Source organism: Emys orbicularis, chromosome 7 (genome assembly GCF_028017835.1).
Source record: "Emys orbicularis isolate rEmyOrb1 chromosome 7, rEmyOrb1.hap1, whole genome shotgun sequence".
Lineage (NCBI taxonomy): Eukaryota > Metazoa > Chordata > Testudines > Emydidae > Emys > Emys orbicularis.
Window position 1 is genome coordinate 107,754,918 of NC_088689.1, and position 18,526 is coordinate 107,773,443.

An 18,526-nucleotide genomic window follows, 5' to 3' on the forward strand; every position below is an offset into this window, starting at 1 on the left:
GGTGGCGGGGCCCTATGGGGGGTGAGATGGGGGTGGCATCAAACCTGCTTTGTAGTGATACCCTTTCTCTCTGCAGGAGCTGCCATCAACTTTGCCAGGACCTACATGCTGAGCCCCAGTGCAGGGCGCCGGCCTGGTGTGCCAGGGGTGCTGGTGGTGCTGGCAGACAGCCCCTCTGGTGACGATGCCATTGGGCCGGCCAGGGAGATCAAGGCAGCAGGTGAGAGCTGGATCCCTGGAGCTGGGATGTGGCGTTTGAGCCAGGTGGAGAGGGTGGGATGGGTGTCGCAGACCCACATGATCGGTGCTACACCCCCAGCTTTGGAACCCCTTCAGCATGCCAGTCCCCCTCCGGGTCTCGCGCTTTCTCCAGGGTAAACCACTCGGCTTCACCGCCTCCTTTGACTGGTCCTCAGTACCTGCAGCTTTCCTGTTTCACACTGTTCAGCAAGTCCAGCTGAGACAGACCCCGAGGGAGACTTGCCCGCTCTTGGGGGGGATCAATGCACCTCGCCGAGCGTTTGCAGTGACACTTCCACAGTCAGGTTAATTCGCTAACTGGAGCAGGGCGTAGGAAGGCCTTAGGGTAGTCTAGAGAACTGAAGGTTAAAGCACAGACCATTCTGGTTAGTAGAGCCCAGCCAAGCTGTAGTGACCCCTTGGTTCAAGCTGTGTCTGTCTCCCTCCGTCTGATCTTCTCCATCAGACTCCAGGTGAGAGCCCAGACGCCTTCCAGTAGCTAGCTCTGATCCCCCCCACCTCACCCTTTTCCAGTCCTTTGTTCTCGCCCTGGGGAAATGCTGTTCAGCCTCCCTCTGGGTCATTGAGTGCTAAGTGCCAATGTCTGAGCAATTGGATTTGCCGTTGTCTTCTCCGATGCTCCACTGATATAGGGCATAAGTCCCAGACAGCTAGGCCTGTCCCGAGCCTGCCCCGAGAACAAACAGTCCTTTTCCACCCACTAGGTAACAATTCAGCATATGGGGGAAACCGAGGCACCAACCAGACTCATAAAAGTATTACAAAATGTTCCCACTTTGTCACATCAGGCAATAGTTGGGGGGGCTGAGGAAGGAGGAAGAGGGCAGGAGGGTAGGAAAGGAGTGGACAATGGTGGGAAAGGAGGGGTGTGTGGGGGAGGGGTGGTAAGTAGCAGGAAGGAAGGGGATTGTGGGGGCACCTTCTCCCTCTCCCCTTTACTGCTGGGTTGGTCAAAACCCCTGCTCAGGGCAGTAGTGCCGGAGCCTCTAACCCCTTTCCCTTCACTCCCCTGAGTAGTGGGTCCAGGGGGGTTAGTGCCAGGCTGGTCCCCCTGAGGCTCCTGTCTGCTGCTCTGTGCAGGGATCCAGGTGCTGGCGGTGGGCATGGACGGGGCAGATCGTGAGCAGCTGCGCCGCATTGTCACCAATGAAGACCCACGCCATGTTTTCTATGCCAAGGATTCGAGGGCCGGTCTGTCAGAGCTGGAGGACAGGCTCGCCAGCACCCTCTGCAGGGTGACTGTCACAGACAGGGTAAGAGGGGGGAGTGGCCTGCCAGGGGGAAGCTGCCTTCTGCCCCGGTAGGATTGCCAACCCTCCCGGTTTTGCCAGGAGTCTCCCAGAATTGGTCTCTAGCTCCTGGAGGCTACTGAAGCCAAACTGGGAGATTTTAGGCCGCTAAAAGTCCGGTGGCACAGCAGGACTAAGGCAGGATCTCCACGTGCTGCCCCTGCCCCGAGCATTGACTCCGCAGCAGCTGGGAACTGCGGCCAATGGGAGCTGCAGGGGCAGTGCCTGCAGGCAATGGCAGCATGCGGAGCCCCCTGCCCACCCACCCAGGGGCCGCAGGGACATGCCAGCAGGGCAGGCAGAGAGCCTGCCTTAGCCCCACTGCGCCGCCAACTGGGAGCTGCCTGAGGTAAGTGCCACCCAGCTGTAGCCTGCACCCCTCCTGCACCCCAACCCCCTGCCCCAGCCCTGAGCCCTCTCCTGCACCCAAACTCCCTCCCAGAGCCTGCACCCCTCACCCCCCCACACACTCCAACCCCCTGTCCCAGCCCTGAGTCCCCTCCTGCACCCAAATTCCTTCCCAGAGCCTGTACCCTGAGCCCCCTCCTGCATCCAAACTCCCTCCCAGAGCCTGCAACCTGAGCCCCCTCCCACACTCCAAACCCGTGCCCCATCTCTGAGTCCACTCCGGAGCCCACAGCCCGTACCAACTCCCGCACCCCAGCCCCAGCCCGGTGAAAGTGAGTGAAGGTGTGGGAGAGCAAGCGATGGAGGGAGGGGGAATGGAATGAGCGGGATATGGCCTCAGAGAAGGGGTGGGGCCTTAGGGAAGGGGCGGGGAAGGGGCAAGGGTGTCTGGGTTTGTGTGATTAGACAGTTGGCAACCCTGGCCCCGGCACTGCCCCCAACTGCAGGCCTGGGAGCTATCCCAGAGCCAGGTTGGAGCTGCTGTTGGGTGGGGGGATAGGAAGCTGCAGGTGACTGAAGCCGTGGGGCTGGGGGCAGCTCTCCCTTCCCCCTGCCCATGCAGCATCTCTGTGGCCCACGTGTATAATGTCCCCCTGCAGGTGGGGGGTGCTGCTCCCTGCCCCAGGGGCTTGGCACGGGGTCGAGCTGACTTGGCTGCCCAGGGCACTCTTTAATGCAGAACTTTTCCCCCTCAGCTGGAGCCCTGCACAGTTCAGTGTCCCAAGGTGAGTCCCACGCCAGTCAGCACCTCTGCAGCTTCCTCCCACGAGGAAGCCGGCCCTAGACGGGGCTGCAGGAGAGCGACTGCAGATAGCCGGACCCCTCCTGGAGCTGGGGGGGATGGGCCAGCATGGAGTTATTGTGGGGGATCAGTGCAGTGGGAGGGGAGGCAGCGTGAAAGGGCTGGTTGGGTTGGGGCAGCGTACTGGAGAGGGGGTGGGCGAGAGGACTCCAGGCTCTGGTAAAGTGGGGAGTCAGGAGATAGCGAGGTGCCCTTGGGAGGTGAGGGCGCTCCACCCCCAGGGGTATCTGCCACGGTGGTGGGTGTGAGAGCACGAGGCCCCGGGCCAGGAAGGTGGGGAGAGGCGGGTGGGGTGATGGCTTTTCCCTGCCAGCTCTGTGCTGACTCCTGGTGCAGCCTGGCCAGCCCCATCGCTGTCTGAGCTGCCCTGGGGAATGGCTGGGCCTAGGTGCAGGAGGTGGAGCTGCCCACGGGTGGCTCTTCCGCCTGTGGCTGCGCTGCCCACTAACTGGCCTCTTTGCTGTTTTGCTGCAGGGTGAGAAGGGGGAGCCCGGCCAGACTGTGAGTATTACAGGATTTGCTGGAGGGGTGCCGGGGTGCAGGGCGGGGGAGGGTCTGCTCCCCTCCCAGGGCCTGCGAAATCGCGTTGGTTTAGTGGCTTAGCTGATGGATTTAGAAGCTCTGACTGCTGATCAGCCTGCGTCCTGGGAGCAGGAACGGCCATTCATTCCTGTCTTTGTCTCTCTGTGCAGGGGCAGAAAGGACGTGTGGGGCAGCCTGGCCCCCCTGGAGACCCGGTAACACCCCCCTCTGTGTGTGGGCCCCTGGGTTGTGGGGTTGTGGTGCTGAGCTCTCCCTGCACTCAGTGTGGGTCGGGTGCAGACCCCGTGTTAGTGTCAGGGCCTCGCCAAGGCACCAGGCATGCCTGGAAATGGGCTGGGACTGAGCTCAGCTGAGGGGTGATGCCGCTGACAGCCCCAGAGCCTCTGCGCAGTGAGGGCTCATGTGAGGAGTAGCGTGGGGGCTTTTAGGGGGCCTTATTACAAATCCCCAGTAAGCAGGCAGGGGGAGATCAAGGGACCCCTCCCTGGGCCTCCTGCTGCGCTGAGCTCCTCGGGGGCCCTCACTGGCCTGGCCTGGGAAAGCTTCTTGTGGCAGCTAATCGTCCTGCCTCTTCTTTGGAGAGGCGCAGAGAGCAGGAGAAGGAGGTGCTGCAGGGTGATGGGCACAGAGGGGCCTCTGTGACGTTATTAATATAATCTGGGACCATATAGATCATTGTTGCAACCAAGGTCCTGTAGTGGCACCAAATCTGGTATAAAGGAGGTCAAATCAGGTGTCTAAGACAAGGTTTGGTTTGCATAGAAACCCTAGCCTTGGGCTGTAACTGCCCTGCTTTAAGCAGTTTGTCCTAAATTAATACTCTCAGTTGGGTCCCACCAGAACCAGCATCGTTACAGCCTCCCAAGGCCCCGAGCCTGCCCTTACCACTGGGGGCGCATCCCCACGTAATAACCCCGTGTCATTTCTCCATGGCTGTTTTCTCTCCTCTCCTTTCTAGGGGCTCAATGGGCTTCCGGGCCCCCCAGGACCAATGGGGCCACGGGGTGCCCCAGGCGAGATCATCGAGCGGCCAGGCCAGAAGGGGGAAAGAGTGAGTGAGTGCCCTTCACATCCCGTGCCGTGGGGGAGGGGCCAGGGCTGGATGGCTGCATTGTAGGGGCAGAACATCCACTTTGTTCAACTCTGATCTCCTTCCGAGCCGGAGCCCTGGGGTCCCTCTGGGTGCATCCCCCAGGCCCATGTCCACTATGGAGCCCCTTGGTGTCCCTATTGGTGGCACGCATGCCCTTGAAGCCCATTGGCAGTGCTGGGCACAAGGGGCATGAACAGCACCGAGTACAAGGCACTAGGCCCATTGGCGGTGCTGGGTACCAGGGCACGGACAGGCTGGGTCAGAGGTACGGGGGCCATTGGCAGTTCTGGGTACCAGGGGTACGGACAGGCTGGGTAAGAGGTACTAGAGCCATTGGCAGTGCTGGGTTCCAGGGGTACGGACAGGCTGGGTAAGAGGTACCGGGGCCATTGGCGGTTCTGGGTACCAGGGGTACGGACAGGCTGGGTAAGAGGTACCGGGGCCATTGGCGGTTCTGGGTACCAGGGATATGGACAGGCTGGGTAAGAGGTACTAGAGCCATTGGCGGTGCTGGGTTCCAGGGGTATGGACAGGCTGGGTAAGAGGTACCGGGGCCATTGGCAGTGCTGGGTACCAGGGCACAGACAACGCTGGGTCAGAGGTACTGGGGCCATTGGTGGTGCTGGGTACCAGGGCACAGACAACACTGGGTAAAAGGTACTGGGGCCATTGGCGGTGCTGGGTACCAGGGCATGGACAGGCTGAGTCAGAGGTACCGGGGCCATTGGTGGTACTGGGTGCCAGGGGCACGGATAGCGCTGGATCAGAGGTGCTAGGGCCAGTGGCGGTGCTGAGTACCAGGGGCATGGACAGGCTGGGTCAGAGGTACCGGGGCCATTGGCAGTGCTGGGTACCAGGGGCATGGACAGGCTGGGTCAGAGGTACCGGGGCCATTGGCAGTGCTGGGTACCAGGGGCATGGACAGGCTGGGTCAGAGGTACCGGGGCCATTGGCAGTGCTGGGTACCAGGGGCATGGACAGGCTGGGTCAGAGGTACCAGGGCCATTGGCAGTGCTGGGGATGCAACTAACTTTCACAACCCCCTTTCTTCTGGGGTTTCTCTGGCACTGGGACCCAGGAGAGATTCTATCCCCATGGAATCGCTTGGGGAGCTACAAGCAAGTCCAAATGGGGTTCTGCAGTAAGAGCTTTGGCCAAATCCCAGCTGATGGGACCCTCTAAGCTGAGATGCCCTGTCCCAAAAGTAGCCCCCGTGGCTGCCCCGGCATGGCTCAGCACTCTGGGATGGCTTTGAATGTAAATGGCTTTTCACTCTGGGGCGTGAATCTGCCTGGGAATGGTGGGGGCAGTGGCCAGAGCAGAGCCAGGACCTGCTGGTTTATTCCCTTCTCCATTCCCAGGGATTCCCAGGAGCGGATGGGATCCCAGGAAGCCCTGGTCGCCCTGGCAACTCTGGCTCTCCTGGCCAGCCGGTAAGTAGTTCCTCCTAGTTCCTCCTCTTGGGCCATATTTACCATTGTTCTTTGCCCCCCAGGTGATTTGCATCCCCCTTCCCGTGATACTTTGCAGCACTGGCTATTACTTGACTTCATCCCATGTAACGAGGGCTGTAGAAGTCCAGATTAAATGGGTCTCTGACCCTGTCATCTCCCGTGTCGATCCCCTTCCAGGCCCTACCTCCTGCCTGTGGTGACTGTAACTTCAGTGCCATGGACTGTAGTGATTACCCTGCTCTATTGCTTCTGTGTCTGCGTCCTGCTCCGTGCATGGCCACGTGCATACCTGATCTCTCGGCTTCAGTCGCCTGCTCCCTTGGCCGGAGGACACTCCTCATCTTGTTGTTTGATTTTTTTTTATTTTTTTTCCAGGGTAGACAAGGCATTCCCGGCCTCCGAGGGCTCCCGGTAGGTAGAGCTCCCGCTTCCCCGTTAGCCTTGCTCCCTGTTCTGGAGCACCCCTGCTCACTGTTGCCTTTGCCTTCCAGGGGGAGCAGGGCCCAGTGGGGCCTCCCGGGCAGCGGGGAGAGAAAGGCGAGCCGGTAGGTAGAAGTGCATCCCGTCCAGTGCCACCTAACGTGGCCACCATCTTGGATTCCCCACCAAGCAGGGCAATCCCAAAGGCTCCGCTTGGAAACAGCGAGCGAGTTCTGTCTGCAGCAGCCTCTGCTGGCACCTAGCCGTGGGGGGGGGGTGTGTGTCCCACAGGCCCCTCCCACCTTATGTAACCCCTAATCCCTCCAAGCTCTGTGTCCCGCAGCCCTACCAGGCAGTGCTGCCAGGAGCAGGTTCTGGCGTTGGCAAGAGGGAGGCTCTCCACCTTAGATCCAGTTAGACACCTCCCTGTAAATTACACACACTTCATACTGGGGTCACAGCAGCACTCCCAAGCTGAGCAGGGTGGAACCAGCTCAATGCTTGGAGTGGAGACGCCATTGGCTCTGGAGTGCTGTGAACAACTCAGTAGGGATTGCTCTCCTTTGATCTCGGTGCCATCTCCTGGTGCCAGGGATGCTGTGCTGCTGGATAAGTCATAAAACTGAGTTCCTGGCCACTAATGGTCCCCTGGCCCATTGCCCAAGAGTCACCTCCACGTCCTGGCCAGAGTCCAGCTCTGGTAACTCTGGGCAGCCTTCCCCGATTCCTTCTTCACTGCCCGTCCTGAACTGTGGTGCAATGTTGCTGGTACAGCTGCCATGTCTTCTCCCAGAGAAGCTGAGGCACTTGTATACGGGGCTGGGCTGGTGCGCTGAGGTTTGGACTTCTGTTTTGTGTAGGGAGATCCAGGAGTGATTGTGAACGGAGGAGGGAGGCTGCCTGGCCGGAAAGGGGAGCCTGGGAGTCCGGTACGTAGTAGAAAGCAGGTTTGGACTGTGCGGTCATTGGGGTACAGGAACGAAAGGAGAGGTCCTGTAGCCCAGGGCCCTGGCACCCCCAGTGAGACTGTGTGTGTGGGGGGCGGCTTTGTATCTCTCCACCCCATGGTGTGAACCTCTGGCATCCGTTCAGTGGCACCGAGAGCGTTCCGATGAATCTCCGATTGCACGAGGATTGGTGTCCCCAGGGCACTTCTGCTCTGAATAGATCTGTGCTCAGCTCTTATTCTATGGACCCTGCCCTCTCAGGCCTCCTCAACATGGGCATAGTTTGGGAGGGTGGTGGGGCATTGCCCCCCCGAAGTGCAAGCCTCAGGCAGGTGCGGAATTTGCCCCTGCACATGCAGTCCCGTTAGCCTGACTGGAGCTGCCCCCTCAGATATAGAAGTTATACTACACCAGTGCTTCTCAGTGCTGTCCCTGCCCTGTGGCTGGAGGTTTGAGGGACTCGCAGGCTTGCCCAGTGCCAGATGAGCAGGGATCCAGCCCTCCCAGCAGCCCTGCCTGGATCTGTCACCCTCTAGGCCTCGCACTGAGGTTCTTAGACTCCTTGCTGCTGGGCCACCAACTCTGGGGCTGCCAGCACATGGAGTGAGGAGGCCTTCTGCCATCACCCTGTTCCACAGAGACTGAGGGCCCTGCATCTAGGGCAAAGCTGTGCCAGGCTACAGCAGAGTCTGCACACAGACATGCTGGGCAGTGTGGGCAGCATATGAGCACTGGCTGGACAACACTTGGGTTTGATGGCTGCGCTGCAGACCTGCATGGCTGGCTGCAGGGGCTCATCCCAAAATCCAGGGTCCTCAGTCCGTGGTGCACTTGCTCCCCAGCACAGAGCACTGATGGAGCCTCTCTGATTCTCTAGGGAAATCCTGGCCTCCCTGGGAACCCTGGGCCTAGAGGAGCAGTCGGTGATCCAGGACCTCCTGGGCCCATTGGACCTCCAGGGCCAGCAGGACCTGCCGGAGAGTTTGTCAAGGTGCGTTCCCCCTCCTGCTTGGGAGGAGCTGTTCAGAGGCCTTGCCCCGGGCAGCTAGATGAAGAGACACATCGTGCCCCCTCCCCTGTGCATGCAAGCAAACAGCCTCCTCCACAACACCGTGCACCCGCACGGCAGCCCCCGCGCAACCCCTCCACAGCTCCTTCCATGCACGCAGGCCCTGCCATGCCTTGCCTCCCCAGGCATGCAGCTCCCCCCCACCCCGTGCATACAGCAGCCTGCCCCAGCACCTTCCACACAGCCAGGCCCTGCCTGTGGGAAGCTCGCCTGGCCTGGGGGGGCTGAGGTTTCGGGTTGGGGTGTGCACCCAGGAGCCTGGGCTGCAGAAGAAGCTCAGGCAGTGCCTGGGGCTCGGGCAGCAGCGGGGCTGGGGAAAGGTGGTGGGGCAGGCCCTCACCTGGGCGTCGGAGGCACACAGCAGGCTGAGGAAGCGGTACGGTTAGGGCAGCTGCGCTGGCACGGAATCCCTGCTCCCCTGTCCCGGGCGCCCAGAGCAGCCACCCGCCTGGCTCCTTCCTCCCCTTCCTGGCTGCTGCTCTTATGCAACTGCTAGGGGGTCCTGTCCTCGAAGGGAAACAGCCCTTCTCTGTCCCCTAAACGATGTGGCTCTGCCTAGCCGTCCTTTCCCCGCCCAGCTCGGCTCCAGCCCCCGCATCCAGGCGTTCCCCCTCCCCAGGCTGCTCCATCTTGCACCCTCCCTGGCTACAGGGGTGGAAACAGATCAACCCCCACAATGGAAATTAGCCCCCATTGCCCCCCTGATTCTGCTGCCTCCTGCTGTACGTGCATTATCCCCCCCCCATGTGTGCGCACTGTGTGTTCCCGTGGGTCTCTCACCCATGCACACGTGGCCCCTGGCCAGGTGTGCGCACACGAGCCAGATACTCATGTGGCTGCTTCTGGTGGGTGGGCATCATGCTGAGCTGTATCTTTGCTTGTGGTTTCCCCGCCAGGTGCCTTGGGCTGTGACTGCACCAAACCCACTGAGCATTGCGTGCCCAGGGCTGCCCAGGGGGCGCTAGGATGCCAGGTGCAGGGAGCTCTCCCTTTAACCCTGTGTATTTCCTCTTGCAGGGGGCGAAAGGCGAGCGAGGGGAGCGGGTAAGTGACCTGCCTCTTCCCCTGCGTGCTGCGCTCTGGCCTGGGAGAGGCTGACAGGCTGTGATGCTCGGCAGCACTTGCCCCTTCACGCCAGCGGGTGGGGTCCCGCAATGCTGTGACAGGACAGGAGTGGGCTCTGCTCCCTGCATTGTGGAGCTGGCCTGTGGGAGCTGCAGCCAGTTAGCCACAGGGCTGAGCCAAGACACGCTCCCCTGGGTGGGTGGGCTGTGTTTGGGTGCAGAGCGAGCTCGTGGGGCCGTCAGGGCATAGCCGGGTGAGAGGGGTAGGAGGAGTGTGACGTGATATCTGAGCTCCCTGTGATTGTCTCCCTAGGGCCCCCCCGGGCTGATTGATGGGGTATCTCCCGGAGGAGAGCCAGGCATCCCGGTGAGTACCTCCCCCTGCCATGCCAGGGCCAGGAGTGGAGATGCATGGCAGGTGGGGATGGGGGGAGGGTGACTCTGTTGGGAGGGTGTGTGGGGGGGAAGTTGGGTGAGGAGGACTGGGATGGGGGGGGTATGAGTTAGGGAAGGGGCAGAATAAGGCTCCATAGAAAGGGAAATTCCCCTTGCTAGATGTGGGCAGTGTTAACCTTGTGCTGAGGCTGGCTTCCCATCAACGCCGTGGCTGGGCTGAGGAGGCCGCTGCCCCCGTGTCACTCAGGGCTGGTCTCTGTGCTGCTCAGGTTGGTCTCAGCTCTTTCTTTCTCTCTTGTTCCTCAGGGCTTGCCTGGCGACCCTGGTTCCCCTGGGCCCCGGGGACCTGCTGGGCCCCCAGGACAGAAAGGAGACAAGGTAAGAGGAGGGGCTGTGGTGAGAGGCAGGGGCCGCAGGAAAGCCCAAGTTGTGCTAGTGCAGGATCTGCTGCCGTCCCTCGCCCCCCCAATCCACCGTGGGATTGTGCTCTGGTCTCCCTTCTGCACAAAGGCATTTGATGCCATGACCGGGGCAATGCACACATGGTAGGAGGCTTTGCTGTGGCTTGTAGTGGCCTCGTTTCCCTGGATCCCACCCTGCTAACCTGGAGGAGCAGGGGCTCAAAGAGCCGACCTTGTTGGCTCCTGTCCCCTCGAGTTCCCTGAGATATGTTGCCTTTGTCTTTTCTGGGCACTTCCTTTGCTCTTTGTCCCCAGGGTGATGGGGAAGAAGGTTTTCCAGGACCGCCGGGTCGCCAAGGGGACCCAGGAGATCGGGTGAGTCCCATAAGAGGAGGTAAGCCATGCCCTGGTGGAATGAACCCAGCTGGCGTGGAGCACCCTGCAGGCCTGTGGAGCCTTGAACAGCAGGTCCCCTGAGTGGGGAACAGCGAACCGCTCTAGGGCTCTGTGGTCAGAGCTGGGAAAGGCCAATTAGACCCGTGAGCCCATGCCCCAAGCAGGGCAGGAGAAAGCCTCTGGATCAGAGGCTGCATGAGACCCACTGGGCCAGCGCTCTGCTGGTGGTCTCCCTAGAGCCAGCCCTGCCTCTCCCCAGCTGGATGGCAGCTTGGCAAGCCCTGCCCCAGGGGTGGAGGAGCTCATGTACTTGGCTGGCTGCTCTTGGGGCAGCCGGATGGCAGTCCTAAAAGCCACCTCAGCCAGGAGCCTCCCCACTCTCCGCTCTGGTAAAGCAGCCTTCCAACTGGGGTCTGCACAGAGCAGGCGCAGTGCTGGGGGGCTGCTCATGCCCTGGCTCAGACCGCGGGCAATGAGGCCTGCGCAGGAGCAAGAAATAGCCCTGTGTTCACAGGTATCCTGAGGAAGTCGGAGGCTGAGCCTGCAGGAGTGGGTCCTGGATTCCAACCTCCTCAGCCACTGACCCACCGGGCTGCCCCCTGGACAACCCAGCTCACGCTTCGCTCTGATCAAGTGGGGAGATAGGTCCAGGCTTCCCTGAAAACACACCTCAGCAGGCTTTGCCAGGGATTCCCTGGTGGAGAGATGTAACATTCTTGCTTTGCTTTCCTAGGGCCCGAGAGGACCTCCAGGTGAACAGGGAAGCAAGGTGGGTCTTGGAAGACCTCCCTGCTGGCAGGCTGTTCCAGGTGGAGACAGGGAGTTGGGATTCGTGGGTGGTGTACCCAGTTCTGCGAGTCCTGTGCTCTGTGACCTTGGGACGGCCCCTTCTCCTCCCTTCTGCACCTGTTTCCTCATCTGTAAATGGGGGGAGGCTGTCTGTGTCCCTGGAGCCGTGGGGATAACATGCCTTGAGATCCCCAGAAGGAGGTGCTGAGTGTGAATTGTTATTACGCAGGTGGCCTGCCTGCTGTACTGGGTCACTGCCCTGTAACAGGGACGCCTGTCTGAGCCTTTCCCCACTGGACTCTCTGGGGAAGCTGGGTGTGATGGGGCACCGCCCCCAGGCCCTGCTCTTTGGTGCGTGGGCTTCTGGCCAGAAACCTTCTGCCTGTGATGGCCAAGGGACAGTCTGAGACAGCACTGCAGCCTCAAGTGGGGAAAGTCAGCGGGAGCCATGAGCCTGTTCTGTGTTCCTGTGCCGGGGTGCGAAGGCAGGGCCACGCAGATGGGGAGTTGCTACAGTCCACTCTGCTCATGGGATCCCCCCAGGAGGCATCTGCTGGCCACTCGCCCAGTGGTGCCTGCCTCTTGGAAACTCTGCAGGATGAAATGGGCCGAAGGCCTCCGCTGTTGCCCCAGGGGCTCCTCCCAGCTAGGTCCTATCCCCAGGCGTGGTCCCTGTGCCCTCCAGCACTGATGCACTTGTCTCTTTTGTGACAGGGAGACCGTGGGCAGCCGGGAGAACTTGGAGAAGCAGGGGAGAAGGTGAGAGTTTGCTGGAGCACAGGGTTACGCTGTGGGGACCGGGAGTATCGGGCACTGGCTCACCTCTGCCCTTGGGACAGTGCTGTTGAGTCACGACATCCCGTCCAACCAAGAGGAGAGTTTGGGACCAAGCAGGTGACCTGTCACTATTGGAGCAGGCACCACACTCAGGGCTGCTGATCTGAGGCTGAGTGCTGTTGGCTGCTGCTCTCACCTCCCGAGGGTATGCCCTTTGCACAGGGAACAGGGGTCTCCACTTACACCCCTGGGACTTTCCACCCCCTGCCTGTTACTGCTGCTCCAAACCAAAGCTCTGCCCCAGAAGTGATGGAGAAAACCGGAGCCTTGAACAGGGGAGAGGCTGGGATTTCCCTGTGACCATCCCTGTCTGCCGGCAGTCTCCCCAGTGACAGACTGGCTCACAGTCTGCAGGTGTGCTAGAGACATGGACAAACTGGATGTGGATTTCTGGGCCCCCGGATGGGCATGACCATGCTCCGTGCTATGGCTGTGTAGCTTGGAACCCCTGCAGGAGACTGTATAGAAGATGGATGCTCTGCCCTAGTCTGTTTCGACTGGGTCTCCAAAGAGGCTGCCTGTTGGCTGCTAGGGAGCTGCTGCAGGGGGCAGGGTTATCTGAGGGGCCCTGGCGAGTATGAGCCCGGTTGAAATTCCCTTTCTCTTTCCATTTCCTCTGCAGGGCGATCGCGGACCCCCTGGGCTGGAAGGGAAGAAGGTAGGTTCACTCTGGGTTAACCTTTCCCAGCCAAGGGCCTGCGATTGCTGGGGGTGGGTAGTAGGCAGGACAGCTCTTGCCAGGGAAGCTGGGTCAGTCCCGTCCCTGGCCCTGGGTCATTCTGTTCAGCCTTGTGGCCCCCTCTGTGGCCCTGATCAGAACATGAGGGACAGCAGCTGGTTGGGGAGAGTGGCTCTTCTATTGTGCCAATGCAGCGGGTCAGTGCGCCTGCTCTCTGTGCTTCCCTCATGACGCCGGGAGCTTCTGCACAACCAAAAGGTCCCCTTCCCCCAAACCCACCCTCGTCCTGCAGCTCAGGAGAGCAGGAGCGCTGGCCAGAGGCTTAGATCAAGCAGTGCTGTGTGATCCCAGCCGGGGAATGGTTGGGGGAGGAGCAGAGAACTGGGTGAGGTGGGGAGGCTGAGCAACGAGTGTGCTCTGGGTGGAGGTTGGCTCCTGCTGGGCTGTGGGGGTGTGATGGTCCTTCCTCACTTCTAAATGCCAAGTGTGCACCGATCCTGTCCTGCTTCCACTCACGCCTTCTCTCCTGTTTCAGGGGGAGCTGGGAGCTCCAGGCCGCCTGGGCCCAGCAGGCAGAGAGGTGAGTGTGGGAGTGTGCCTAGCCCAGGTGGAACGTGGCAGTGCCAGCCCCACACTGTTGCACAGCCTGGGCAGGAATGCTCCTGTGCTGAGATGTGTCTGCTGCGGCGCCCCCTGCTGATCTGGCACCGTGTTTTTTCTCCCCAACCCCTCCGCTGAGCTTGACGGGCCCAGGGGATGCATGGAAGGGACATGACTATTGGAACCTCCTGTAACTGCCCTGCCTAGGCCTTGGCTTAGTACACTGAGTCAGTGGGAGAGTTCGGCAGGCGGGGATCCTCCCTCCAGCTTCTAAGCAATGGGCCCCAGCACAAATTGGGCTGGAGTCTCCATCCATGGTTTTTGGGCAGTCTGGCTCTGGCCTGGGGTGTGAGTCTCTGGGGCGGCTGGTATTCCCTGCATGGATAAACGAATGTACCGCCAGTTCTCTCATGGGCTTCTCTTGTCTCTCTAATCTCTGGAACAGGGATTGCCAGGACCGTCCGGCCCCCGAGGGGAAAAGGTAGGGACCCTTCGGTATGGCCTGTGTCCGTCCTGCTTGCTGGGCCCCTCAGCCAGCTCTTGGGGTGAGCAGAGCATTTGTGGGGCATCCATGAAGTGAGAGATGACAGCGCCCGCCCCTGAGCTGCACTGATTTTCCACCCATGTCCCCAACATTGCTCCTAACGTGGAGAGTTCTCTTCCTCCGCGTGTCTTCTCTGGGCCGGCGCACCCCTAGTGTTGCCTTCGTCAATGTCCCTCCCACAGGTCTGGGCCTCAGGGGCCAGGAACCCTGGGCCTAAGTGCAGAAAATACTCAGACTGTCCTTAATGCAACAGACAAGGGGTCAGCTGCCACACTGCTGCCCCTTTGCATTCATCACTGACATTTGGTGGGTGCCTGGAGACTAAGTGAGGAGTGGAGGAGGAGTCCAGGTAGGAAGGGCAGGGCTCTAGGTCTCTGGGGAGAGAAGCGCTGGGAATCCCCCTTGATAGGTGAGACTTGTGGGCAGGGCTGTTGGACCTTGGAGAAGCTCTTAGAAGAAATAAAATTCCCCAGGTGGCTCTTTCTAGAGAGGAGGTGTCTCCCCTGTGCTGGGATTGCCCTGCAGAGGGAGGTGGCACCATGTGCAGTCCGCTTGGCTTATCACATCAATGCCAGCCTGTCATCTCCAGCCAGGGGTGCTGGTAGGGCAGAAAGCAGGTGTCCTCCCTTTGTGACTTGTGCCATCTGTGCTCACTGGGTACAGAGAATGGGACCACTGATGCTCTGTCACTCAGCTGGGGCAGTAGCACTCTGCTGGCCGAGTCACTGTCTGGGTCTCTGGCACTAGCCCCAGTGCCCCTGGGCTTGGGTTCCGAGCACTGCAGGGGAAGGGGAATCCTTGCGCTCTTTGGATCTGTGCGTTTAAAGTCTGTGGTGTGGGGGAATAGCGAGATCAATAACGCAATCTTCCGGTCTGGCCCCAAGCCCCACAGGAATCTCCTTGTCGATAAGTAACGCCCAAGGAATGGCAGCTGGGTCCCTTACTGTCCGATGGGGACCTTGGCCTGCAGCGCTCAGCCAGGTGCAGAGGGCTGGCGTGCTCACCACCAGCGGGAGTGAGCCACGCTGGCAGATAAGCTGATGGGCCGTGGCTCTCAAAGGAAATCGAACTAGTCCTGAGACCCTCGGCACGTGGAGCTCTCTGGTGGCTTCCTCACGCTCCCAGGGCAGGGTGGGCTGCTGCCCCTCGGGAAGGCTCTGCCCCCTGGGCGGGGTGCTGACCCCTGGCCTTTGTCATTCTCTCCCTTAGGGGGATCAAGGTGCTCCTGGGGAACCTGGAAAGCCGGTAAGTGGCCGCCTCTCTGCCAGGCAGGAACTGCATTCTCGAGGGCCGGGAAGGGTGTTACTGGGCTCCCAGCACCCAGGGTGGGAACTGACCCTCAAAGGGGCAGGAGAGGCACCACGGGACCATGTTCTGCTGGGACAGTGGCCCCCAGCGTTGGTGCTGGGGGGAAGGTCGGTGCAGAGATAACTCACTGCAGGAGTAGGGCGTTGCCTATGGGGTCTTACTGCACCCCCAGCAGTTGAGGTTCTTCCTTTGTACCCCATCACTCTTCTCTTGAGTGCTGACCTTAGTCAGGGATAGGAAGAAGGCTGCTACTGTGGATACCCGGCCAAGGAGAAGTGCTCTCCCTGGTGGCTGTGAGAGGTAGCAATTCCCATGAAGGGTAGGCAGAGCTCTCTCCAGGTGGCCTTGCCAGCAGGGAGCAGTGCACGGATTTCAGCAGTTTCTCTCCTTGTGTTTCTCCTCCAGGCTTCCAGCGTCTCCGGGATCAAAGGAGAGAAGGTAACTGAAAATGATCCTGTCCCCAGAAGTGGGGCGCTGGCGTGGGAGGGGCCTCTCTTAGTTCTTTTGCAAATGTACAGTTTGTAAGATGCACTCCGAGCTGGCACTGTGTGTTAGGGTAGGGCAGAATGCAGCCATGGGGCTTGGGCCTGCGGCGTAGTGATGGCTGATGTGACCCAGGAAGGGGGCAGTTACCCAGCAGGGCTAGCGAGCTCAACTACATGTTGATTCTGCTCCGTGGGCCAGGGTTTCTGGTTAGGATGGCACACTGCCACAGTGCCCAGGAGATGCCCCCAGAGGTTGAGGGGAGAGGCCAGTCTCTGTGTAGTAGCTTAGGGTTGGTCCGTTATCTGCTCATTGCCTTATTGCTGCGGTCCGCCCTGGGTGAGAGAACACACCTCCTTTAGGCCGCCATATTCCTGCCCTGTGTTCCCCTCCTTCAGCCACTCTGTTCTGTGTCTCTCTTCTTCCCACTGCCTTGCCTGTCCTGCAGCAACTCTCAGGACCCGAGGGTGTCACTCCTACTCCCGTCCCCTTCTGTCTGTTCAAATCAGCAGCAGTGAAAGAGTTAGAGTTGACACTCACGTGAGGACATTGGGCTTGAGAGTTGCTGCTCCAGTCGGATCGGCAGGGGCGCTCACCCCACTGGGTCATCGCATCAGGCTCTCTGCAGACGCGGGCAGCCATCGCTGCAGTGGCTATGCTCAGCTCCTAACTGGAAGGCTCTCTGCAGCTGGGAGGGCTGGAAACATATTTCTTGTAATGAAAGCTGAGGCCAAGCAGGCTGGAGTCCCCATGCTTGGGAGCAGGGGGGCTTTGGCTTCGCTGGGGGCAGCGTGGAAACGTCACCTGCACAGAGGCAGCTTTGGCGCTGCTCGCACCAGCATCCCATGCACATTCCTTCCACCCCCTGCCACTCCCGGCTCCATGTCACCTGGGGTCAGTCCAGCCGGCTCCTTTCAGTGTCATCCTATCCTGAGCCCAGCCTGCCCCCGTTGCCTTGGGAAGCAAGTGAGCGGCTCTGTCTCACCTGTGGGGGGAGGGCCAGTGTTGGGGTCCAGAGGGGATCAGCTCAGTGTGGCTGATGGTGCTGTTTCCTCCGTTCCAGGGTGACAGAGGCCCTGCAGGAGCAGAGGGGGCCCCGGGTTCCAGGGGAGACGCAGGAGATAAAGGAGACCGCGTGAGTATCATTTGGGCCGTCAGAGGCATCGCTCCAGCGCCCAGCACAGCCAGGAGCTCTGGCAGAGGCAGGCAGCTCAGCGGGGGCCCAGGGCCTAAAGCCATCTCTCCTGTCCCCTCTGAGACCCGGGCCCAGGGCCAGCTTGCTGAAGTGAGTTTGGGACTCAGCTCCCCGCTTAGTGGGCAGGAGCCCAAGTCCCACAGCCAGCAGCCTGCTCAGGACGGGCAGGGATGTTGCTGGGAGTGGAGACCGGAGTAGCTCTTGGTGCTGGAGAGGGTGATCGCTCTGGGACAGGGGCGTACAGCTCTGGTAGCTGGGTAGGAAAGAGGGTCTCTGCCTCCGGTGCTGCATCCCACAAGGTGGCTCCTCAGTGCACCGTGGCTTAGGGGCTCTTCAGGAGTGAGTCTGAAATCTGGGCCTGTGCTTGGGGCTCCCCGACACACCTGTGTAGCTCCCTGCCCTGGGAGTTGGAATCCATCCCTCCCTGAGGGCAGGCCAGGCTCCACCATCTTCTCTGGGTGTAATGTCGCTAGGGGGAGGCAGTGAGGACCACAGCTTGGCCAGGTGAGGAGCCTGGAAAGGGCTTGTCCTGCCCGCCTTGCTCTGACCTGCTTTTCTTTTTGTTGCAGGGCCCCCCTGGATTCAGTGTCGCTGGCCCACCTGGCCCCAAAGGAGAACAGGGCGACAGGGTGAGGCTTGCCTGCCTGCCTTGTGGCTGGCATCCCCCAGCTGGCTGTGCCCTGCATCCCAGGCCAGGTGCCATCAGGGCCATGGGGCCGTGCTCCCACTCGTGTCTGTCCCTGGGATTATGTCTGACTCTGAGCTCTCTCTGAGGAGGGAGTTGCTCAGTCTGTGCCCTTTGGGCCAGGGTGGCATCGATCAGCCTGGGGCTGTGCCCCTCTCTCCCTCATAGTGGTGGGTAAAGGGCCAGAGAGCCAAAAGCAGCTGGTGTGAGCACAAGTGGGAGCCCATCTATGCACACGTGGGGGGCCCTGGCTCACCTGCATTTGGGGTGGGGGAAGGATTTGGGGACTTGCACCCCCACCCCCCATGTGCAAGAAGGGCTCTATCAGGCGTCTGGCTGGAGGGGCCCTGGGGCCACTCCTATTGCCCTGGCCTATGGGAAGGCCCAGGAGCAGTCCCCAAGGCCCTGCGAGTGCTGCTCCATGTCCTGCAGCCTCCCCTGAGACCACATCCAGTGGGGGCGGCACAGACTCTGCAGGAAGCCAGGTCACCAATAACAGCCTCTCTCTTTCAGGGGATTGTCGGCCTCACTGGCAAGAGTGGCCCAAAGGTAATGGCTCCGTGGGGTGAGGGGGGTGTGGGGAGGGCTCCTCTGCCTGGCTGCCCTGGGGGCTGGGTTGTGTGTGTGCACTGGACTCCTCTCCGCAGGTGCTGTCCTGTGGGGGGAGGGGTTCCTTTCTTCTTGTGCCATTTGCATGGATGCTCTGTTTGGGGGACGGGGGGACTCTCCCTACCCTGCATGTGTGGGTGCTGTGTTGTGTGAGGGGGAGGGAAGGTGCCTCTGGGTATTCACTGTTTATGTGGGGGGGGGCTCACTGGTTGCTGTTGGCTGTGTTGGGGGGGCTCCTCTTGTTCTACACTGTT

The 18,526-nt window shown here is 60.7% G+C and overlaps 1 protein-coding gene across 1 annotated transcript in view; it reads left to right on the plus strand.

Annotated features, from left to right (window-relative positions):
• COL7A1 (collagen type VII alpha 1 chain) overlaps positions 1–18,526 on the plus strand; it is a 97,207-nt gene that overhangs the window by 24,425 nt on the left and 54,256 nt on the right. Inside the window, exons 29-46 of the mRNA XM_065408257.1 lie at positions 77–220; positions 1,342–1,514; positions 3,235–3,261; positions 4,262–4,354; positions 4,558–4,661; positions 5,758–5,829; positions 6,226–6,261; positions 8,095–8,208; positions 9,304–9,330; positions 10,053–10,124; positions 10,463–10,522; positions 12,047–12,091; positions 12,792–12,827; positions 13,384–13,428; positions 15,202–15,237; positions 15,706–15,738; positions 16,847–16,918; positions 17,548–17,607. Coding sequence (XP_065264329.1) covers positions 77–220; positions 1,342–1,514; positions 3,235–3,261; positions 4,262–4,354; positions 4,558–4,661; positions 5,758–5,829; positions 6,226–6,261; positions 8,095–8,208; positions 9,304–9,330; positions 10,053–10,124; positions 10,463–10,522; positions 12,047–12,091; positions 12,792–12,827; positions 13,384–13,428; positions 15,202–15,237; positions 15,706–15,738; positions 16,847–16,918; positions 17,548–17,607 — 1,249 coding nt within the window. The remainder of the gene's footprint in view (positions 1–76; positions 221–1,341; positions 1,515–3,234; positions 3,262–4,261; positions 4,355–4,557; positions 4,662–5,757; positions 5,830–6,225; positions 6,262–8,094; positions 8,209–9,303; positions 9,331–10,052; positions 10,125–10,462; positions 10,523–12,046; positions 12,092–12,791; positions 12,828–13,383; positions 13,429–15,201; positions 15,238–15,705; positions 15,739–16,846; positions 16,919–17,547; positions 17,608–18,526) is intronic.